The 25,481-nt window shown below is 37.1% G+C and overlaps 2 protein-coding genes across 3 annotated transcripts in view; one reads left to right on the forward strand and one right to left on the reverse strand.

Moving 5' to 3' along the window:
* Positions 1–23,914, reverse strand: LOC132905673 (elongation of very long chain fatty acids protein AAEL008004-like). Its single transcript, XM_060957227.1, has 5 exons — positions 23,202–23,914; positions 11,763–12,103; positions 6,841–6,978; positions 5,330–5,572; positions 1–2,044 (listed from the first exon to the last, which is right to left on the reverse strand). Exons 2-5 carry the CDS (start codon positions 12,099–12,101, stop codon positions 1,865–1,867), a joined length of 900 nt encoding a protein of 299 aa, XP_060813210.1. The 5' UTR covers positions 12,102–12,103; positions 23,202–23,914; the 3' UTR covers positions 1–1,864.
* The window catches only part of LOC132905662 (elongation of very long chain fatty acids protein AAEL008004-like), a 51,717-nt gene continuing 28,253 nt past the window's right edge, over positions 2,018–25,481 (forward strand). Inside the window, exon 1 of one of the 2 annotated variants that reach the window (XM_060957195.1) lies at positions 2,018–2,092. The gene's annotated coding sequence lies outside the window, so the exon portion shown is untranslated. Of the gene's footprint in view, positions 2,093–15,563; positions 15,638–25,481 lie in introns of those variants that run through there. The other variant, XM_060957213.1, reaches the window with a different exon arrangement.

Here is a 25,481-nt window from a genome sequence, read left to right on the forward strand (position 1 = left end):
TAATTTATTAACATTTATTCGTCATATTACAAAAGAAATAAAAGAATTACATATTTACAGAAGGGTTCCATCACGCGTGGCACACCGTAAATAAATTACAACTTTAGGATGAGGTTCAATGATAAATTCTTAAACGAATTACCGTATTATTAACTGTAAGAGCTTTAGCAGATTTGTTTTTTCCACTCGTAGCAACAGGATGAGCATCTCTGCTCATTCCTCTGGAAGGGGTGTAATGGAAGAATCGATAAGGTAGAAAGTGCTTGTACTCTGCTGGCTTCCGAGCAAAGTTTCGCACATGCTTGCAACGGAGGTTGTTCCTTATCGTTAACGTTCCGTTATTTCATTGTCTTCTCCTATAAAAAAGTAAATCGAGTGACACGTAACCCCAGCGAGTACATAGGTCCGAGAATCTTCGGCGAGCAACGAATTGCGAACACATTCTCTCTATTTTTTCATTCTCAAACGTTGTTCATCCATGTTTGTCAATAGCTTTGTTTCATGTTTTGGATAAGTTAAAATCAATTACAAATTGGATATTATTGTTGTTGTTTGGTGATAATTGTTTTTTCTTGACAACGTAAATCTTGTGTTTACTATCGTGGTATTGAAATATACGAGAGTTTGTCTCTTGAGTTCATGTATGGGAGTAAAACTTGATTACGGAATTTGATCTCATAAGTTTATCAGTTCACAGCTTGTTAATTAGTGAGAAAAATTTCATTTTTAGAAATATATTCGGTGTGTGTACATGTACATGTGTGCTTATGTATGTGTGTCTCTGCTTCAGCGATAGGACGCTAATGTTCTTGTTTCGCTGTCGTAAATTTCATTGTTGTATTTTTATATTGTTCTCATATACAACGATGTGAGCATATTTACTTATGATTTATCGTTTATGGGGTTACTTTTTAACACTCGAATGTACGTATATAATAATAATAATAATAAAGATATAAATAAATGTAAACAAAAAATTGAGCTTGGACATTCGTGAGATAAGCCATCGAAATTACGCGGGAAATTCATTAAATTACACGTTCATTTTCCATTTAAAGGGATCATTCTTTTTTTTTCTTTGATAATTATAAAAATCGACAATTATATCGCGTAACTAACTCAAAACAGGCAGTAAATTAAATAAATCCGCGAGGGTAATACCTTGTGGCGCTTACTAGGACTAATCCTATTATTTACAGTAATCTTAATTACAGATCCGGCGACATGTACACATACGGTAAAAAAGAAGCACTAAATTAACGACACCAAGGACCGATCGATGTATCAAGTTACGTCGATTCTGGGTTTTCGATGCACTTTTTCGCGCGAACATAAACTTAGTTGAACGCAGCGATCTCGATTGCTTTTACCGAAGATTCTTGGTTCGTTCTAACAAAGACGTCAATTTTAACGATAACGTTACCCGTGTCCGGGTAACTCAAATACTCGGTCGGTTTTTTAAGTAACGAGTGCTTCGGAAGCCCTGGTCCGAGCTGTTCGCGAGACCTGAGATGCCCTGCAGATGATACAAGGAATAACGAGTAAACTCCTCTTCCATACGGAAGCAAGCTGTAAGCTCCACTCCAACGATCAGATGAACAGACGATCGAACTCACGAATCTAATTAAATTCTTTCTATGTAATTTGTATCATACAATTTACTAACATGACACTAACCTTATACGGTTCTACTAGTATACGAGAACGACTTTCACTATACGATGGTGTAATACAATTTTGCAAATGCTTCTTTCCTCTTTTTTAACTGACTCGTGATTTTTGATCGTGCATGCGCGACCGAGAGGTCAACACGTTGGAGCGTATCGGAGGCAAATTTGGGATAAAGCGCGATAATGTCCTTCATTTATTCGTCCTTTAGCTCCTTCTTCGGTCTGTCCTTATTATATGCTTGTCGGTAAAAGTCGGAGAAGAGGACGAAGAAGATCGTCGAATGAAGCAAAAGAAGCGCCGCCACCAGCTTAGGATAGCCGCAATCGAAGACCAAAGCTTGAGCGCTGTGCACGAACACTAAGAAGAATTGTACCTGCAAACGAAATGATGAATTGAATTGTTACATTATTTCGTATTAAGGGTGAGTCGAATTACCTATACTTTCTTTCAAACCATGTTTCGAAGTAGTAAAATTGTAGCGGTGTGCTATCCCTTCGAATCGTTTTAAATTTCTTATGTTAACCGACTTAAAATTTGGCGAAATCGTAGTAACTTAGAAACGCTCATGCCTTTCTCCTTGAGAAAGACGAAGAGTGTTGCAACCCGAATTGTACCATGACGATACATGAGCTACGCGCCATCGTTGAATTAATGGAATATATGTTATATACGGCAGTGCCAATGACGCAAGGATAATCGGCTATACCTTGCACAGATTACGCGACTGCATGATCGGACAAAATTCTACCGAACAATGTGGTGCAACGGTACCATTCGCGATAGATTAACCCGTGAAAAGTAGAATATTATTGCACAGCTGTGAGATGTGTAATTTCATGCTCATGAAACAAAATCACTACCATAAGAAACGAACTACATATTATATTGAAGTGGTAGTTGTCGGTGTCTTTGTTAAGTAAAAGAGTCACTTATCCATTGAATCTCTATAAGAATATCATGATGAAAATAATGACTCTGAATATAAATATTATTATTTTACCTATTTGTAAAATGTAATGAAATTTTAAAGGCTATCATAGACAAATTTCATATCATCGCAGTGTCTTTGCTACGATACCTAAAAGTATGATAGATAGCCTCTAAGGATTAAAGTAAGAGTCGTATTTCATTTGTATCTCGAAGGTTCGATCGCCTCGCATCTCAAAATCACTAAGCGTCGCTTTTCGTTCGAATCGTTCCGCATCGAGGAATGAGTAAACGGCGTTCGTAACGCCACGTAGTTGGAAATGACGAACGGTTGCGGAACATCCTCATGGAGAATATTATCGCGAATGTAAACGAGGGAGAGAAGCGCGTGTCATGCGAGAGAGAACAACGCGATTTGTCTTTTGTACGATTTGCGCCAGCTGCGTACGGGAAATCAATGGTGTTGCGAGATAAAAGCGAGGTAGCATATACATAGGTGAGGTTTTGTAGGCATGCAGTCGATTCCTGGTAGCGTGGCGGTTGTTTCATGGTGATGGTGGCACGGTGCTATACGGAATATCGGAATGCCAAATTATTGCGCCACCGTGACGTAGTCGACCGAATCCGGCCAAAGCAAGTCAGCCTGCAATTGCTCAACGTTGTACTTTTCACTTTCCCTCACCCCTACCGCATGTTTACGTGAAATTTTGTTCACCGGTTTGGGCGACTAGTTAATGATGGCCCAGAATTCATCAAAGTCTCCGATGTCATCGACGTCAATTTTGTGCCATATACGACTTCTCTTTCCTCCGCTTCTTTACTCCTGATATCGATTTTCAAAAAGATTCTTTTTTGATCATAATTTGAGATTTGCTAAGAGGCTCGCAGCGTTGACTTTCTTCCTGACACGAGGCTCTCAGTTTAATCAACACGTTGTTATGGTATAGATAGTAACGAGTATCATTATAGTAGGCACTAATGACTATTTAATGGCTTCTATTGCAAGATTTTACTCGAGTACGCTCGAGCAAAAGTTCAAGTTGTTGTTGAAATTAAAAGGCTGAATAAATTGAGTAACGTTACGATACGGCTTGGAAAACATAAACTGCGCGAGAAGGTAACGAGTATATTTGAGAATGTTGAAGTTCTTTCTAACCCTTTGAAAATGCAACAAAATGAAAAATTCAGAATGAACGATTTAGAGAATAGTTATTTCTTTACTCTTAAGATCTTCTACGTTTCTGATATCTGATGTAAAAAAATATCTACTTTCAACTTTCTATAAAAAATAATAATTTCTTCAGTCTCTTCTTTTACACTGTGAAAGGGTCAAGCGCCTGGAAGTATTGAGACATCTACTAAAAAATTACTAAAAAATTCAATCCCCGTTACTCTACAGTTCGTTCGCAATAGTGTAGTCCATCTTGTTACTGGTGAACGAGCAATTTATATTGTTGATCATTGCTTTTTCTTTCTCCTGTCTCCAAACTACGTAAATTGCAGCAATGTCTCTCAACGTGTTATTCGCTCGCCACGTCGTGAAACGTTTGTTTCGAGTGCATTTGCACCCTGCGACTTGTCGCTGCATCGCTCACTTTCATCGACGCAGATTATTATCTAGCCAGGCTGGTTGCGTGCACGTTGTGCAAGAAGAAGGTATCGCGAATCCTGCTCTAAAAAGTATTTGTGTCGGTGCCTGTTTATTGCGTGATTCGAACGTGGTCACGTGTCCACATATTCAGGGAATAACGCGCTACCGAGATCACTTTTCAATGATTAAAACTCACTATCTTTTCAAATATCTTGATTTTTTCTTTTGTTTTCTTTATTAGCCAATCGATTAAAAATTTCATGATCTTTTCAAATTTCTTTTCTTTTGTGTTTGCATCTGAGGTTTTATGCATACTTATCTTTATCTTTCGCTAAGATAAAATGAACTCATAGTTAAAATGACATGAAGTGTAGGAATTGCCAAGCGCCAGGGGCATATCCATGAACAAAATTGTCGCGATTCGTTGAAACGCATAACTAAAAGCCATTCACTTTAACGTAATAATGTTCTATTATCTGTATCAGTAGCATTACAAGAAAGCATAATCTGTATCATGAACTGTTGCTCAATAATTTCTTGGTACGTTTCAACACGCGTTCGATCGTTGTTTCTGTAGAAGCTCGCACGCGATCAGAGGTTTTGAGTCTTTCGTTACATTTGTTGATTATCGGTGTTCAAATATCCTGTTTCTTTGTGCTTCGTACGTAATCTTCTGAGAATCGCGCTAAAATTATATTACTTGTTTTATTCTTCAAGTTCACGAATGATTCTTCAAGTTGATGAAAGAAAATCTATTTTCTCTTAGATAATGCGCATTGTTTCGAGGCATGATATTGTACCAGTTGCTGAGTGTCTTATAATGCCTCGTATAAAAGCAATTATGTGCATCGGTTGCATTTGTAATGGATCACCATCGTTATATCGTATTATTTAAAAGCTAAGCAAATGAAATTGATGTGAAGAAATAGTGAAATGCGAGAATGATTTATCTGTTACTCTCTATATCCAGAAACGGGAATTCTGATAACTTTTAGCCATATATTAAAACAAAAAAATTGTTGTATATACTACATACGAAAACAAATGCAATCATCCTTTCGTGATTTGGCCAAGTAGATACAAAATAGATACACATTTATGAACATTATGCTTTGACTCTTTTTAAATCAATACACCTACCAACTGCACGGTAGTGAGGTGCTTTTTCCACCATAAATATTTGTGGTATTCCGGTCCCATTGCAGACACCATATAGTACATGTACATTATTACATGTACCGCGTTATTTATAAGGTTTCCCAAAGTACCATGTCCTCCAGCAATGAATTTCACACAGATCCATGTCTCCAAAGGTGTTAAAGAGTGATGGTACAGGTGTAAGAACGTCACTTGACTATCTTTCTTTCGCAGAACGAAAAATATCTGAAAGTTCATAAGATAAATTTAAAAAATGATGGTATTAATATTATTGCGGAATTACTGATAAAATAGTTTTGATAGTTGTCGTTTTCCATAAGCAGATATAGGAGAAAAAGGTATTCTTCTCTCGCTGCTTTAGACAGACATTTGTTTTACTTTCATTAGGGTAATTCGTATAATAATAATTTCCTCTCGAAAGTTCTCGAGTTTGGTACATATAGCGGCCGCGGTTTCATCAAAACCAATACTATAGATTACTATTACTATCGTTTATCTTTCGGGCAGTAAATTGCTGTTTATAGTACTATCAATTATTCGCTACTCTTCTGGATCTTTTTTTCTGAATATTTCTCCTTCATTTCTCTTGTCACATACAAACGTGAGTGATATTTCGTGCGATTTCCTCGAGCCATAATTGTTTCCTTTTTAAAACTTCGTATTTCAACAAAATTAACAAGAAATCTGACAACTACTCGTCACACTCGATGATTCCGTGTGATATAATACCACATATTTTTAAACCATCAGAAATATTAAATTTTTCGTGAGGCAACAGGCAACCGTACGATTCAGTGAATAACTACTATGAGACGTAGGTAAATTACTTCACCGGAGTACTTGATATTGTTAGTTCGGCCGGATCTTACCTATTCGCGTAATTCGCATTCCCGCGTGCATCGCAGGTTTGGTTACTTTTTCCCGAGAGTTTTATTCCGCAAGAAAAGGCTTAACGACTTAAGGCGCGATGATATTATCGCGAACAGTGATTTCTCTTGCGACACGGCTCTTTTCGAAGACGATTGTTGAGCATTGAACAATCGTGTCGATAAATAAACCAAAAACATCATTGCGTGTTGCAATAAAAGATCTATGGTGCAGCAGCTTCTGTTTCCGCTTCAGTGATCGATTTTTACGATGAATTGAGAAATTCTTAAAGAATTTAGTCTAACACCGGAAATTTTTTAATCGATGTTATGAGATTCCATAACTTCACAAATTGAAAGATTTATAGCAATAAGAAGACAACTGCAGTAATTCAATTATATTTATCGGAAGAGAAAGAAAAAAGTATAGGTTTTATATTAAAAGACGCATAAGTTTATTACCAAGAATATTGGTTGATTATAAATTTATAGTGCGTTAGAAAAAGTGATTTAATTTCGATCGCCCCTTTTCAGATTTCTGTAAGTTTACTCATATTACTGGAAAATGGAACTGTCTTCTTGCTGCAGCAGTTCTCCCAATTGTGTTTCACGCGGCCTCATACATACCGTGTCAGCGAATTCTGTGAATTTGCTGATGAAATACCACCAACATAGATTCGCCATTCGCAGCGCGGACGGATTGTGGGAGTAGTCCACTGGTTGACACTTGTAACTGTAGTCTAACAACCAACCAGACATCAGGTGCTATGAAACAAAAGTTCATGATTAAGGTACATTCTTGATTGTGTTTTACGCTTGTGGAGGTAATTATGTGATCGAAACAAACACGCTTAGCAAACTCATTAACATTTATGGTACGTAAGATATTTATAGATGGAAAAAATATATCAGTAACCTAAGAATATTCTTGTTTTTTGTCTTACTTTCAATGACTTGGATATCAAGGAAATGTTGTTATTCGAGGTTTTTCAGTATAAGTCTCTTGGAATATTTGCTCTTCTATGATCTTGGAATTTCGGTGATATCGAAGTTTTAAGAGTAGATTCAACCTATTTGCGGTGAATTTTACTTTTAACAATGAACCTAATATTATAATAACAACACAGGCTATAATACGTTCAAAGTTGAAAAAATGTAGATTAATCATAATTTTTAAAATATTACAATGACATGTAGTTCTATTTATATTGAGATCTTATGTCCTAATAGTGGTATCAGAAAAATTATTGCAATCCGACAATCTTGCTAACAAATTATTTTGCTACGTATTGTACTATTATAATAGTTTCGTAAGAATTAACTGGTTGACGATTAAAAGTAAGGCCGATGCAGGAGGGAAAATAGAACGTTTTGCGGGTGAAAAAGGAGATAATTAAAAGTTGATTGTTAACTCATATAGTTGAACTAGCGGCGAATGCTAGTCTCTTTACCAAGGACGCGTTGATTTCCTAATTATAATGAAGCTATACCGCCTAGAGTGTAATAGAATAATGTTCAGTTCCCTTCTAGTTCTACATTGGCGATTATAACATATAAGTTCTAAGTAGAGTCGAGAACGCAATTTTTTGCCTTAACGAAATATTTCGAAACGTTCAGCCGTATGTTATTCAGACAGAAGCCTTCACCGTCGATAAACAAAGCCACGAGCTTCTTATTTCCTTTCGAAATCGCCGGATTCTTTTTCCCTCGCGATGCGTTTCTAGTTCAAACCGGAAACAAGTAATTCGAATGAAATTCGGCCAGTTTTTACGCACTTTTCGAACCGAATTGGACGCAATTCCTGGTGAAGAAAGAGATCACCAAACGTTACTTGGCTACGGATTTACAGGATTGTAATCGCGATGCTCGACTTTCTTCATAGCCGATAATTCCTTGCTTTTTCACACCGGGCAAATAATCTAGCGTATAGATAACTTTCTAAGGCGATACTAGACAGCTTTTACAAGGTTGTTCTCATTTAGAAAGATATCTTTTAGTTTCTTACGATAAATTATGGTGTACCATCTTAGGCTCGAGTGGTTAAGAAATCGATACGATTTCTTAGTCATGGAAAAGTTTGCTCGCGTGAAACTACTTCCGTTTCGATGTATTTAGCAGTTAAAATCTGTTAGGCAGATCACGCTAAAGATTCTGGCGTAACAATACATTGATAGATTGAATAATTAGGAAGATTTTATTTCTTCGGTCTCTTGGAATGAGGAACTATGGAATGAGGCAGTAACTGCAAGTGGTTACCTTATTTGTATTTTCGAGCAGATATGAACATCTTTTGTCTAGATTAAGTAGAAGTTTGCGGTATTTTGTGCAAGAATCAGTGATAAACACAAACAAGAAAAGCACTAACTGCATATACGTAAATATAATTATTTAAATCTATTACGATCCTTGAATTTTTATATATCAACTCTCACTTTCGTCGTAGCAAACAAGAGAGATTTATAATATTTCAAGAAAATGTTTAGCATAAAAATACCAACGACAATTTTTTCATATGTTGCTCACACTCGAGGTATTTCTAAATATTAAAAAATAACCGAAAGAATGCAGCACGATTAAAGTGTTAATAGTTGAAGTTATAGAAGCTTATGTCTGTTAACTACAAATTCTGTAATGAATATTGCCTATTTGGATAGATTTTACTTAGGTATTCTTTCGAATTTTTCAAGACTGTCGATGATTTATTAATTATTCAAACAAAGTTGTTTGGAACGCGCGGTTGGTGGAAAGTCGAAAACAGGATGCTTCGCCTTTAACGAACCGCGAGCTCGAGTGTACAAATCGATTGGGCAACCAGTTGGAAGGTTCGCCAATCGTGCGCGCGTGTACGTAGCTTCTCTTTATTACTTTTTTTTTTTTTTGCAACGGTATGTTTTGCGAGTCGGTGCTTTCTCACCCCCTGTTTGCCATTAGCGCGGTTCACAACGGAAAAGATCGGTCGTCGCGGTGAGCGGCCGCTGTGCTCTCTTTCAAAATCGCACAAAATTTCGAATAGCTTCGTTGGAGCAACTGAAATAGAAACTTTGCAGTTTCAGCTTGAGGACTCAATGTCGCAACGCGACTTCTTCTTTCCGTACACCTTTCGAGAAGGCACTCCGCGTCGTGGCCGGCTCCCTCTTTGCAACCGCCGTTTTCTATTACTCACAGCTCTTCGTTCTGTAAATAAACCTCGTTATGCTTTACTTCGATCGGTCAGAATGAAGATTCGTTTTCTGCGGAAATTTGCATCTCGTGCAAACGCGAGGCAATTAAAATAGACGATTACACATATCGCTGTCATTAGATTAAAATAAGAAACCGAAGAAAGCTGAAGTTTTATCCTACCTTTGTGCCGTCTATGATTTTCTTCGTTCAATTTAAAACATTTGCTCATTATTTCGTAACAGTCTGTATAACGTCATTTTACTTGAAAGTAGAACATGGCGAACTTCAAATATTTCAATATATTTTGAAAAAAAGAAAATGAAAATCTGCTAGGTAGGATATTTTACCTGAGGAGGACAGAGGGTCGTTATTATAAACAATAAAATTGAACAATCCAAGAAAACAGAAGCAAAAGGGTGCCGATAGGCTTGATAGATAATTGTATTATCTGTATGATGCTGTAGTAAATAAACTGCGGATTTGTAAGCATTTAAATTTGTTTAAAATAAAATAAATTTAAAGCTGAAGAAATGCATATGTAACATTTAAAATATCTAAAATAGAATATTAATTCGAAACAGATCTCCATTTAGTTTTGATTTTTTCAATAGTGGTCATAAAAAAAGAAATGAATCAGCATCAATATTTACATTTTCATGAAATGGATCGACTTTGAAAATAAAAATTATTACAAAATGCGAACATATACAAGAAATGGTAAGAATATTAAAGTGACGTAGAAAACGATCTTTTAATTATTACGAGTGGAGAAAATCGAATTGAATTTTAATCGATGACTATCTAGGTAAAGGAAAACGCATTGAAAAAGGAATGTATGACGTAATAATTTCCTGTATCTAATCGTGCCTGCACTTAAACTATTGATCAATAACAGGCACTTTCGAGCGAGAAAATCTGCGTTACAAATACGCGTGTTGCGATAGAGTGAAAAGAGTTTCGAGACGGTCGATTAACTACTCGTTAGGAAGTTCGGTTAGCACAAACGTGAGAACGGTTTACAATGAATCTTATTATTGGAGCGTTCGAATGGTCAACTATTTCTTGTTATTACCTAGTGAATGGCCGATGAACGTCGAGTCGTTGGTCGATCGAAACAGGTGCCGGTACAAAGCAGTTACATAAATTGGAATGTCGCGTTTCGCAAACGTCTCCGGTCGAATCTCGCCAAGAACGGAGCAAAGTCCGCGGGAGCAAAGAAATTAATGGTTCAAGGTGATCGAATGAGCCAACGAATGATCTAACTTATTCTCCGAAGGCCTTGGAAACAACAGGAAAAAGAAAATGTCGATTATTCGTGCTTAAGTGGATTGGATCCATCCATGGGTTTTTACGTCGTTGTTCGAAAGTTCGGTTGGATTTGGTACTTTGGTGAGAAGTTGTTCTGCCTGTCTATCGTGACGATTCAGCGTGGTTGTCCTTGGGGAGACGGGTTCGTTACATCGATTAAAACAGAAATCTTGGACGAGACACTCGAAAATTATTATTTACGCGGTTCTTTTTTTATTATAAACGAGAAGGAGAGAAATTATATGTTCTTCAACGCAATTTATGTTTACAACCTCGATAAAATTACAAGATCGTTAGCCTGTTTGATATTAATCGAAAGATGACCGGTAAGCGGTTGACGTCAAACACCTACCATATTCACCATGGTTCAGTGAACACAATTTGACCTAAACCTAGCCTATTCAATGGAAACAAATACTTCAAGTAGTTCGCTACTGTTCGCCAGTTATTTATATCGAAGTTAGTATCACGAAAGAAGTCGCCTAAATTGCAGAAATACTCATATAGGTCTGATGGATGAACAACTCCTGGCGTGTTTTTACTGTTACACTTCAAATTAACGCGAGATCTAACGAAATCTCCGTAGTTGACATTTTCGTCAGCGCGACCCACTTGCGTTCGCGATGCTCCTCGGAGAGAGGCGTTTCGAAATCTGGCAGCCATGAACTTTGAAACCCGGCGAGGTGATGCATCGATCTCTTGCAAACCTTTGGGTCAGCGCATCCTCGTCAATATCTTAATCGTCGAAGGTATTTAGAGAAAGCTCGCGGCGTTTCGAAATGTGCTTGAAACCTTCAGGATAAGGGAAAAGTTTCGTCTTATGAGAGGTTGTTAGCCGCGCGCCTTCTCGCTTCAAACGCTATTAGAGATGCTCGTAATTGTTCTAGATTCCGATTAGTTTGAACTAGATCGCGTGTGTGAACATTGCGTGCCTCAACAAGGAGGAGATTCCATTGAATCTCGAAGAGGAAAGAACCGGCGAGCTACTTTCGTACATAAACGCTGATTCGTTTTCCTGGTTCTCTAACTAGAGGTTGAGTCTTTACGATCGAAGGCTGTCTGGATCTCGAGTCGCTTACCTCATACAGCATGCCTAACGAGAAGACTACTTGAAACGCGTTGTACGCTACCAAAGTTCCTCTGAGTTTGAACGGTTTCTTGTTAGCCATCACCCGTGGACCGAATATCGCTACTCCATATAAATAAAGAAGGACGATTAAAAATGTTGGTATCGGCGAATCCATTAACGGCCAGTCGCTGACTCGAGGATCCGAGACCGTCGTAAGGATTTCTGTGTATTGGTCAAGGGCCATTCTGACCAGGCCCTGGGCACCTACGAACGTCCGATTCGTGTCCGTCATCTCGATTCTCGGTTCCGGCTCCCGCTCCACGACCAATTCTGCTGCCGCCGACGCCATTTCTGAAAATCACACGAGTTTTACTTTAATAAATTAATAAAACACGTTGGAATGCAATGTGTCGAGAATAGGTCATCGAGGTGTTATCGAAAATTTTTTTGCATCTATTATATTCGTTCTTTCTTATTTTTTCCTCGTATTCTTTAATATCTTTGTGTTCTTTATGCGCTTTACGCAATTTTTTATGCACTAATGAGATTTATTCTTCTATATCACGTAAGTAATATTAATAATAATAATGAAATTAGCGACAATTTAATGTATAAGCATTATGATAGTTCTTTTTCATAAAGCCGAGTCTTGATAGAATTAAACTATTTCGATAATATCGCGTCTTGATCGAAACACTAAGACATTTCTTCAAAATGATCGAAGTCGATAAAATAAGTCCGCGTTATGGTTCTTTTCGCTCGATGGCACAGTACTAAGAAGTCAATAGCGTCTCTGGAACGTTCATTAACGATACACGATGCCATATTAAAAAAGATGAGTCGAACGTATGGAATCGAACTTCCATAATTTATGATTTTTCTCGCCATACCTAAGATCAAGCCAAAGAGATCCGCGAGGTACTTGACGATCGAGTGATATGGAATGTCGAAAGTTAAACGCGACAGGTCAAAAAGTTCATCGAATGCGCTATTCTCGAAGATCTTGGTTACACCGTCTATCTGGAATTGCATTTTACCGATCTACGTTGATCAAAATTATGCTGGGCGATTCTTTTTCTTCAGCGTTGCGCCTGCTTTTTCAATAGCAGTAATAAATCAGAGGATGCAACGCGATTACGAGTTTCAATTGCGATGTTGCATACACACAACACGACACAGTTTGACGACTAGGTCGACGCTTATCCTGATTCATCCGCGATCATCGCGTTTCTTTGCCGCCTCATCGTTTGGTTTTCTCCTTGAGTGTCACGCAGTTTCGATTCTTTGATTATCGTTCTTGTTTTCTCCGATTTCTATTCGAGCAGTTACATTTACCATTTATTTTCGTCGATACGATCAGATTCTCGATTAAAGATGACGCGTTACAAACTGTCATTCAATTAAATTTCAATTTCTTGATGGTTGTCATTGTTTCTTTGCAGCTGTTGTTCATAGAAGTTAGAATAAGTAAACTTATTAGATGCGGGTAGAATATTAGTCACCCTTTGCGTATTTCTTTGGTTGCGTTTCATAAGACGGATTGAGCAAGTATTGCAAATTTGTAGGCACACGCATAAATGCTCGATTTTTAGTTGACGTAATATATGTTATCGGCAACTCGTTTTCGCGCGGCTCTCTGATTCGCAAAAAATGTTATTAGGTTGACCTCCTGTTCCCCTTTCCCTCATGAAATACACTAATTCTGCGTTATTTGTATTCGATACAGCACCAGACTTGGCCCTAATTGCTAAGAATATACACGTACACTCTACACTCTGAACTTGATCGATCACATTTATTTATTGATTAATGCCTCTACTTTTAGTTTGTGTAGGTGTATCTTTGAATTTATTACCGAATGTTTAAAACTCATGTTGGGTCAATAAATTAAAAATCTTGGGAATATAAGGAATCAAATGTTCTTAGAGCAAATAAAAAATCTTGGTAATGTAAAGCATAAACGTAAACAAAATTTAGTATCTCATAAGAAAATCGGTAAAATGTCATCTACAGGTGATGAAAGTTTGCGAAACGATATTAATAGAAAGATAATGACACATTTTTCACCACAGAAGGAATGATCAAAGTTAACTGTACATCGCGCGACATCTTTCAACTTTCGCTCTCCGAGATTCGTCCGTGGTCACCTGTTCTCTAAGATAAGGCAAATATTCTCGTCGGCTGTTTCTTTCTCGGAAATTTAATGCCATTAGTTATTTGGTCTTTCCTGTCAGACACGCTGACAGTTTAAAACAGCGGAAGACATTTTTACTTTTTTTTAAAAAAAAGTTATTTTATGGGACACAGCTAATTCGAGTTCCACTTTCGAAATATGAAAGCCTGAAACTACTTAAAAATTCTTAAGTAATGAACATATTTTGATTCTCATTATTCGTGTATGAAACATATTAGTTATAATCTGAATAACGAGGAATGTCTCAAGAAGAGTTTCTTCGGCGTTTATTTCCTTTCCCCCATGAATAATGTATTTTTCATCGAAACACAAAGGGCAATGGTTGTATTGATCGACTTCTCATTCTTCCTCCTCGTCGGATTACAACTCGAATCGTTTCTTTCCCGACCGAATCAGGCAGCTAAGTCTATCGGCCGATAGATCGCTGTGAAATAATGCACCGTGCATGAAAGCGCAATCTTGAATCTCGTTAGACACGCCGAGCCGGTCGCATAACTAGACTAGAACTTACCAGTCGCGCCACAACTGAGCCCGTGTATGTCGAATGTTCTAAGGCCAACACTGACCGATAGAATTCTATGTAACGAAACCGCAATTTCGAGCCACAAAAAGTGGAGTAACGGTCATACGTAATTGCACTGGGAAGGTTGCTCAATGCCGTTGCATCGTCTTTTCCCCAATCTTGGCGTATTTACTTATAAAGTTTATTTTGTCACTATAGTTAGACTAGAGTTTTCCAAACTCCATTTATTTGAACTCCATTCATTAGTACGAAATGTTAGTTTGTCCTCGGTTAACTGAACTCCTGTCAATTGAATCCATTTATCTGAATATAAAATCCTATGAACAAGAAGTCACTAATAACTCAGAGAAGTATTGAGCCTCTGTCGTATACACTTCATTTACAGAAGAACTCCATCTATCTGAACTTCATTCACCGGAATGAAATTTGACTTAGTGTTCGGTTAAATGACCACCGATTGATTGAATTCATTTTTTGGCCGCGAACTTCTGTTATATAGACGAAAACTAATAAATAGTTGTGAAAATCGGTGAAGTTTTATTATATGAATTGTATTTCTTTCAACAAATTCAAGTAAATATAAGAAAATATAAGAAAAAACTTTATTATAGTAGTACCTGATAACTTTTTAGATGATGAAAGGAAGGAAAATAAAGAAAGGAAGACAATGAAAGAAAAATAGCAAGAAACGCGTAGACCTTGCGCAGAACAAAAATAACATTTAAATTTCTTCCTGCGAAAATAATTTTTCGAACGATCTTGTGAAACAGCTACCCTTGTCGGTTATTCGATAATTTTAACGTAACGAAGTAGTCCAAAAGATCGTTTTTTATTTATTCATTTTCGATCTATGAACACCGGCACGAGTAGAGTGAATTGATTAGTCTGGTTTCACAACGACAGGCAGAGCAACGGTACTTGTTGCAGAGAAAGTCTCGAAGATCGCGTGAGCCTGTAAAATACAAAAGCATAGAAGCTTGATGGTCCACTACGGCTAGAAGAAGAACCAACAAGAGAAAGAGAGAAAGATAGCTGACTATTTGAATGGAAGGAGGGAATTCGAACGTGGCAGACTAATAACGATACCGGCAATACGATGACGTCGATGACGAGAACAACGGCTGCAGGAACGGTGCCGTTTAACACTCGCTTGCTTAGAGTTTAGTGGGTAAGTGGGTCGACAGTCCGGTTACGTGCCGATCAGCTTCTGATTCGTCCCCTCGATCTTCGTCTGTCACGATTTAGGTATAGTCGTTGTTATTGCTGTTAACGCGTAGCTCGCATCTTTTTCGCTCGTTCTCCTTCGCAGTCCATATTTACTTCACTATGATCCGGCTTTTCCTTTTTGCCTTTTTCCTTTTTCTTCCCCTTTCCTACTTTCTTCCTCTTTTCCTTTCGGTTTCTCTGTTTTTTCATTTCGTTGCGTATTTCCTACTTTCCTAATCAATGGGTGGGTAATAGAATCGTGTCATTTCGCAAATAGGAAGCTCGTAAAGTGGAATATTTTTAAAATTATTAGACGAAATCGACGTTTTGAGTAAATTACACGGGAAGATTTTTTAGATTTAATTTTTTAATATTAGCTACAAAATGAATAAAAATTTCATCCTTCAACTATCTGAGTAGAAGATACACTTGACACCTGTACGTTTGTCATAGATCTCCTCAACTGCTAATCGATCATATCGATTGATTTAATCAAGAAGAGAGAAGCTATAAAGTATAGGAAGTATGTTTTGGTTCAGATTTTCTGACATGTCCCGTTCTCCTTTTCTAGGTCATTCTGTTCTTTCGAATTTGTGGCGACCTCGTTGGCGGATACTATACGTTCTATAATTATTATTTCTGCTTCTTTCGTTCACTTTTCAATTTCTCTCGTGCAATACGTCTTGTTATCTTTTTATTTAAGGTCTTCTTCTTTTTATTTAAAGGAAGAAGCCACTTAGGGTTTTCCTTACTTCAAGAACCGGTATTAGAAGACGCTTCACTTTCCTCGCCCTCTTTCTTCGTATGTTTCTTTCACCTTCTGCTTCCCACCATTCTTCCTTCGTTTATTCTCATAAAGCTCCTAAGAAACTAATCTTGACATCTTCGCTTTTAATCATTGAATCTACGAAACGGCTTAATTTGCTTCCATTTATAACTATCGCGGATGCAATTTCTTCAGTTTTGCCACTTTCTATGTACAGACGGAAGATTATGAACAATTATCGGTATCTGTGTTAGTTCGTTTTTTACGCAGTGCAGAATCGGCCAACGAGTTTTTAAGTACGTATGCGCCGCGTTTCGGCTTCATTCAATTTCTCTTTCGTTTTTTCGACGACCTTAAGCTCATGATCTCGTCGTTCGTACATACTCACCAGCTTGTGAGCCGACGTCGCTGTATATTTATTAACTCCGCGAACAGTTTTTCATGAAGTTTCTATCCAGCAACTTTCCGCGAGTTCTTTACGAAATTCTCCGTTCTTCTGATTCATTTTTCTTCCCTGTTATGGCTACCATCCCGAAACGTAGCTTGGTTTCTCTTGTCTTTAGTAGAAAATTCTCACTTCCTTATCCTTCCTCATAGAAATTCGAAATTTTTAAACTTTCGTCCATATCTGATTGAAGAATCTAATTCTACTCTAGGTACGAGATAAGATGCAAAATATGCTCTGAAATTGTTTCGAATGATGATAGAGCATCGTTTATGCGACTATAATTTTTGAAACGTATAAATGCCAGAGCGATAGATGGCCTTACATATTTCAATTCTTCTTGGAATTAAATATCTTCAATTGAATGTCCAGTACAAGGGCACATGCTTCTTCAAAGCAATCAACCGTAAGCTTAGATGACGAAGAACCAATAGAGGAACTTAACGGTACTCATCCTGAATGATTCTCACATGTAGTGTGTCATGATGGATGACACCAATTCTGCTCTTCTCACTTTCATCTCACATAGCCTTTGTTTGGACAAAACATTATTAATTTTACAGTGACCTGTATCATCATAGAATCTTTGAATCGTCAACACATTTTGTGTCTCTCATTTGTACGAATCGTTACGAAGAAAAACGTAGTATATACATCGATGAAACTTATTAATTTTCTTTTATTTCGACCCTCGGTTGATCGTAATACCGGTTCAGAAATTCTGTTCTTCGAACCATGTGTACGAGTACTTCCTTCTTTATGCGTGAATATCATTCACCGGAGTTTCTTCTGTACTTCGGAATTCTTTCATTAAGAAAAACGACTAAATAAATCGGTGAAGTTCACATAAGCTTGCCTTGGAATAGAAATCGAATTGGAGGAAAAAGTGTGGAAGAGATTTTATTGAAGCTGGAAGGTTAATGTGGTTATAGTGCAACGATCGGGATAATTATTCAAATAAGTTTCTTTCTCAGGGAGTTTTCAATGACTCGACCTTAAAAAGTATGAATGTAGTTCTCAATTCTAGTGTCACGAATACATTACATATTCATATCTCTAATTGTCTTCCTTTATCTTTCATTCTGTACAACTGAACTTTATAGAAGTCGGGGTAGTAATTCTAAAAGATAATCAATTCAAACCTCAATTCAAATAATAGTTCTCAGTTTTCAAGATACAGACTATTTACATCTACAAGTTCGTTTTTTACGAAGAAATGACACAACTGTTAGTAAATCCCAATGTATAAAACTCCAATTTACTTCAATTTAATAACTCCGATTTAGAAAAATTTATATTTTAACTCATTTTTCATTTCGTTAATTTCTAACTAACATCATTTTTCTTTATTATTCAGTTTATGGATTTGGTTAGAATGGCTCAATTATTCACCTGATAAATGTAAATACATATATCTTCCCAATTGTGGCATTTCTTCACAAAGTCGAATGGTTGTGCAATTGCAGCGAAATGATTTTGCATGACACGTACAATACAATATGTACATATTTTTATTGTAATTCCCTTGCCGTGACTCTCAAACTAGGCTAAATTCGAATAGCGAAGAACATAATCTGATAGAAAATGTTCCTTTTTGCATACGTTTTTTGTTGTTTTTCTTGAATCTTTTATGATACAGTGATTGGTACAGCATGCATTTGTCGTAAACACCGTAAAGACGTTTTTCTCATAGTTTCACGTTTTTACGAGGGTATTTAATTACACAGGACAAGAAAATTCTGAATCGTTGTTCTCATCATTGATCGTAAATATTTAAAGATCGATGGTGCGTTGGTTTTCGCTATACTTCCTCTTGTTTCGTTTTTATTTGACGTGAAAGCCCGTTTCTTGGTTAAGGACCTTGGATTATTTGACGTTCGTGACTCATAGACTTCCTGCAGTTGCAATTCCCTTTTGAATATTTGGCAATTTATAGAATTCAATGAGACAGGTGAGATAATTTATTCTCGAATGAAACATGATTGTGAAAAGATCTGTAGACTTTTGAGAATTTTAGATTTTAAATAGATTTTAGATTTAGACTTTTCCATAATGTCGAACTTTTTGTCTCTTCCAATGAATACAATTAATGTATTATAGCTGTCTCTTCGTAGCTGCAATCCCTTCAACTGTTCAAATTATTTATCTAGAATAGATCATATACATAGAGTAAATCGAACACTAAACGTTGCAGTTTCGCGGAGAACAATTAATAATAATTAATATGAAAACTGAAATTATCAGTTCATAAACATTCATATGTCTCAGATTTCTTCATGAAATAAAATAAAAACAGACGAAGAATTCTGTCTAGTTTTTAAAGCTTCCAAGAAATGTGGTATACGTGTTTGATCAAATTATTTAGGCAAGCAATGAGGCCTGCTCAAAAATGGTCCAGCAACCTTGTACCGAATATTTATGTCGAGTTTCGTTCAGTCGGTTACATCATGCGACATGTTTTACGTGTTCGTACATTCTCCTGATCCTGATGAGTACTTGACGCGACACGCGAGGTAGTTGACCATGCACATCAAAAAGAAAATAACTTTTTCGTACAATTCGCGATAGTTCTGTGTGAAACTTTTCGTGAAGTCACGATTAGAATTTCGGTTCTTTCTATTGCCACGAGGTCTATCATTATATCCTCCGTAATAACTGGAGCAGCTAGTATACACGTAGGTAATAAACGTTACAGCTTCGTGCAAAACAATTATTAACAATTAATGCAAAACTTAAAAAGTCGTGTGAGTACTAAATCATAAGTTCACATACTCGTATAATCAGATTGCTTCGTAAAATGCGACGGTGAGATATAAATGTTCGTTATTTGCATTACAGTAAATTATTATCATACAGGCTGTATGAGCTATTCACAGGCCAAAGTGGCCAACTCCATGTTTTGAAATTTGTTATATTCCAATGTCAGAGCATTTGATCGATGCTTATTTTCATGCTATAATTTCGTCAATTTTCTCTATTTTTTGTTTCGTAGAGTTAACCAATTTGGTAAATAAGCAGCTCACGTATCGGAGTTACGGAGTAAATAAATTACTCCCAGTTTTATATGTCGCTTATTTCTGAAATGAAGCTGTTGAAGATTAGAGATTCTTGATTAAAACGATCTGTCCTTTCAAGGAAGACGTGGTGTAATTGAATTTGAAAGAACGAGATCGTTCCTAGAAATTCTACCGAAATCGAAACAATTGCTGGTATATGTGTACCTTAAAAATAACAGAGGAGAATCAAATAGAATTTGAAACATGAATTGTACCATCAAGTATAAGGCTGCTTCGAAGGAAAGCAGGCTCTTGTTTGAATAAACCATTAATTTGATTCGCGCCAGGGACGCTTATTCATGTTTTGCACGCATAAGTTATGCACGCGCAGAACTAACCAAAGGCTTTGAAGCAATTAATAGCGTTGTAACCAATTTAGTTCATAATTACTTGGAATATATTTCGTGAAGAGTTTCACATTCGACGAGAAGAATTAGCAACGCTTGCAGATCTCGTTTCACTGGCTGTTCAGAGGAATTTGTGTGCAGAAAATGGTTGAAAAATACTGACAAGTGAGAGAAATTTCGAGTGTTTGATTATTATAGAATTCTTAGAATTCTACGGATTTTGTTCCAATTTCGAGGTAAACGGTAAAACGATTTGTATGGATGTAATATCATTAGAGAAAATGGATCAAATACACTGTCGGCCATATATATATTAGAACACCTACTTGTATTTAATTCAAATTAATTGCTTCCCACCGTTTTTGTTTTCTAGTTATGTTATTATAAATCAATTATTTCATTTATATTATATCGCATATGTATTGCAAAAACGCCACAAGTCAAAATAATTCCATCCTCCGTTAGAGGAACATTAAAAGCAAGGGAAGGGTTTTAAGGATTAAGAATGGAAAATTACAAAAATGATATTTGATCATTGTTTCTTAGATTTTATTTTTATATCAATATTATACGTTCAGAATAAATAACATTTTTGTAAGTTCTCCAATAGGTCCTCGCTGTTTCTAAGAAACTTATTTAAGTCACGTTTCTTCTGAGATAGATGTGTAGCACGTGGCTTATAACATAAAATACTAAATAGGTACAGAAGTAGGTGCCCTAAAATACTTATGGCTAGCAATATACATAGAGAATATCCCCTTTGAGATACTTAATCGATGTTTTCTTAGTCGATGGTAAGAAGAAACTTTTTCTAATGTTAGAAAACAATCTTACTACCTTGACGACATTTAAGTGGCTGTATAACGCATTGTTTTTAAGCTAGTTTCTCTTTAGCTATCACCTCCCAAGGCTATCACCTATGGCAGTGATAACGTTCGCCTCTTAAATAAAGTGGCAACTTGTTTCCGAGAATAAGATCCTCGAAGGGGGTCAGACGTTCTTTCCCTCCCACATTCCTTTCGAATCGACTAACGCAAGGATGTTAACCTTGCTCAAGTGTGCAATGTGGCACACTTTTGCGCCGCACGAGAAGCGCGTATCTTTTTTTATTATAATCTCAATCACCTGTAATTTTCGAAGGCGATGAAATCAATTGTAAATCGCGAGGAAGCCAAATGATCATGACGAGCCATTTTGGCTGCTTCTATCTCTCCGAGTTTGACTTGCAACATATCACCACTTTGTGCGTTCAGTCAGATTTTTTCCTCTGATTCATATGTTTCGTTTTTTTCGCATGGAATTCTGTTCACGAGTTGCACATTGCAATAATTCATGGACTTGTCTGCGTTGTACCAGCTACCACTAATCCATGTGTTTTGTATTTTCTGTTGCAGTTAATTTCGTTTTCGTCAACGCTTTCGCTAAGTAAGACAAATTTTTTTTGTGGTTATTTTCGTTTTTTCTTTTTTTCTCGTAATTGTCGCATCGCGTACGACCTTGTGTAGAACATTTCCAGTATTGACAATGACAATTAGCGTTTTTGTCTGACAGTTGTCTGTATTGGCAAAGAGTAAAATGATAAAATAGTTCTCTTGCATATGAGATTCGCAGAAGATCTTCATTTTTCTATTTCTTGATAGTCAGTAAAATCATGAGAAACAGGTTTCGTTGAACGATCACGTTGTTCGATTATATGATCGATCGATCGATGATTTCGTGATCGATCATCATAAATTTTAATAAAAAGCGAACTACGAAAATTCATTCTTTAAATAATGCTTAATTTAAGCGGAAATTAATTGTTTACTGTGCAAACATTTTATGCTTATCATTCAAGCCGAACGTTTCCAGAGAGTTACAGAATGAAGTTTACACTTTCGAGGGTAGTCACTGGTAAAATTTTTCTTGTGCAACGTCGTGAAATCGAGAAAGTCGCTTGTTTATAAAGAAAAATTAGTCGATGGTATGAAATTCGACGGCCGTGCGTTCCATAGGGAAACTCCTAGCTGTGTCTGATCATTTAGAAGCGTATTCTACTTACGAAAGTAGAAAGCAACGCTTTGTAACGATATGATAGCGCGTTAGCTGTTTCTTATAACTTATTTATTTACTTACATTGAATACTTTATTAAATAACTATCATTCTCATTTATCTTTATTATTTTCTAAAATTTCTAACAAATCTGACCTAAAATACGATTGAGTAATTTGTGGCAAACTCTTTGCAAAAATATTGCTCTACCGTAGATAACCATAATGTAATCTCAATTTATATTTTGAGAGCAATGCAATCTTGTCGAAAATGTCTATTTTTACGTATGCACTTTTACAACGAAGCTAACTGAAATGGTTACACGATAATTTCTTATCAGCATTCAATGTATTCCTCGATAATGTTTCGAATGTACTTCGATTAATTGACACACAAATGTACACAAACCGATTACACTCGTTTTGTTAGATGCTATTAAAGTGAAGATCGTACGTAATGTGCATAATGCTCGCGGGGCCGCGCTTGCGAATGTCTCGCCCTTGCCCGCAATGCTCCTGCGCGAGAAAATTCATTTTCCATCCGTTTCCGAAATTTACATTTTCGTACGCCAACAGGCAGCTAATTAAGGTTCGAAGTTGTTTGAAAAATGTAACACGAACTGCCTTCGAAATCTCGTCGAATTGCTTCTTCTACTTTTGTTCCATTCCTGTAAACGCGAGACCGGCTCGATTGCAGGTACGCGGCGCCAGTTGGTGTCACTTTTTAGTTCATTTCGAGTAGTGTCACAAATGTAGATCGAGATCGAGCGTTACTCTTTATCGATGGCATAATGGAAATTCTTTCCAACACATTGCTACATCACTTATCACACTGCTCTCATAATTTAACACGCATCAAGAGAACAAAGAGATTGACTTACCTGTTCACCGACGAGAGCGACGCCGCGTTTGCAAATTAAATTGTAGCCACCTCGCTTCACTCGAGACTCCACTTCTGTGTATCGACCTCGATATCGAGCAATTTCTAACTCTTCTTACGAGACGCAGAGTCTCTTGAAAAGCAGATCGATGTACCAAGTTGCACCTAGCCGATCGATTCGAACAATAAAGCCCTTATCCTTCAAGTAGCTTATCGATTATCCTCGTCTGGCTTCGATTCAAAAGAATCGGGGATGAAGCCTGAACTTGGCACTTTGTTCACTAGCAGCCTATTTTTCGCTGTTCACAAGCTTCCTACCATTTGAATGTCACACGTTATTCACACGCCTGGCGATCGTCCGGGTAGCTAACACTTGCTCACAGTTCGCGTTTTTTGTGTGTTTTGCGTGTTTTTGTGCGGGTACACGCGTTCTCGCAACGACACACGCGTGTGACTGTGTATAAGATGCTTGTGGTTTTGTGTGTGTGTGTGTGTGTGTGTGTGTGTGTACGCGCGTGCTTGTATGTATATATGCGTGTGTTGTGATACGAGTGTGTCGGTGTGCGAGCGTGTGCACACATTCGCGCGCAGACACATATACAGAAATGTGGGTCCAACGGTCGATGCTGCGTGAATAGTCCGCGGCGGAGCGAACTAGCGGTTTAAGTATTGGTTAAGCAAGTGGGGTTCGGTCGAGAGGAGGTTAGGGTGGGGGTGTTTGGGCCTTAGGTGATCGCCTGAAAATTCCGTGCCACGGGGAATCAAGGTCTCTTTTCCTACCATGCTCCGAGAAAGACGGAGAAAGGGAAGCTGTCGCGTCTCGAGTCGGCTACACCCTTCGGCCAAGGTCGTTCGCCGAATCGAAACGCGCCCCGATACTTACGCCTTCGATCAGTGTGGCATCTCCACCATAAAATAGCCATTCCTTTGATTCATCCATGCGATTCGTTGAATTATATCCTATAATGTTTACGTGCATTTTTGTTTGATTCTTATTCCTTTTCTTTCCCGTTTCCTTTCATTCTATAACGTGTACCACAGTAATATAGTAAGATTTTCGAGTCGCTACATTCTTGTTTCGTGTCCTTTGCGACCTGCCCAGTTATTTGTACATTTGCCTTAAACATTTTTTCTTAATATCTGCAAGAATCATCGGTAAAAGGATTCTTGTTCTCTGCAGCGTGACTTATTTTAACAGAAAGCGTGGTATTTAAGAAACGTAACGTATACATAGTAAAAAGTAGGACTTTTACATTTGGTTTAATATAGGAGAAATTAATTGGGAAATTTCTGATTAATTGGAAAGATGTTACTGCGAAGATATTATCTTGAAAATCGTATTCATTTTTAAACAAACGATACGTAGATATGGTCTTTTCATTTGCTATATTTAGATACGATATGTTAGCGCCGCGCATTAAGATCACCACGTTCAACCATTTGTAATGCACGTCGAAAATCGAATTTGTCATGCTTCTTCCGGATGATAGAATCAGACGTTGCAACGATAGGGAATACAAGTTACCTTAAGTTACGCGATGAATAGCTTTCTCTTAGTTCTGGTGCAGTGGATTAAGGTCAGTTGTTGTTAGGTCTCTCAGAAATATCACTGATCGTCATCGTTATCTTATGACTAATTTATTACAAGCACTTAAGTTATCGTTTATTATGACGAAAACGAATTGGTATCAATCATGTTCGAACTACTATGTTCGAGTTTCACATCGGACGTTATGAATACGAGAAAACATTAATTGAAAAACTACAACCGACTTCTAGCACTATAAACTGGATATCTGTTGAAACCAGTTCCTAAATGTTACTATTAAGCATGTTTGCATTTCAACTTTTATTTAAATAATTTGCAACTTAAATTTTAGAGTGTTTAACAATAATTACGGCTTAGAGATTTAGAGACTTGGAATGTTAATTACTCGAGTCGCTCTTACATATTTGCTCAATCGGTTAACTCCACAAAACGAAAGGTAAGCAAAATTAATGAAATTCTAAAAGTATCAATAAAGTGGTTTGGCACTAAAATTTCGGAAATTTCAAAAACTGAAGATAACCACTTCGATCTGTGAACGATTCCTTTATTGATGTAAACGTCGGTTTTGAATCGTGTATCGTGATGGACTGACAGAATGTGATTCGATAAACTGTGGTTTGGAAAAATCGATCGAGAAAAATCGATAGAAAGGGTACTAAATATGTCGACGTCACGATACATGTTTATTCGACGGTCATCATTCGCTGAAATCGATTCTCTCTCTTTCTCATC

The sequence above is a fragment of the Bombus pascuorum genome, chromosome 1 (genome assembly GCF_905332965.1).
Source record: "Bombus pascuorum chromosome 1, iyBomPasc1.1, whole genome shotgun sequence".
NCBI classification, from domain to species: domain Eukaryota; kingdom Metazoa; phylum Arthropoda; class Insecta; order Hymenoptera; family Apidae; genus Bombus; species Bombus pascuorum.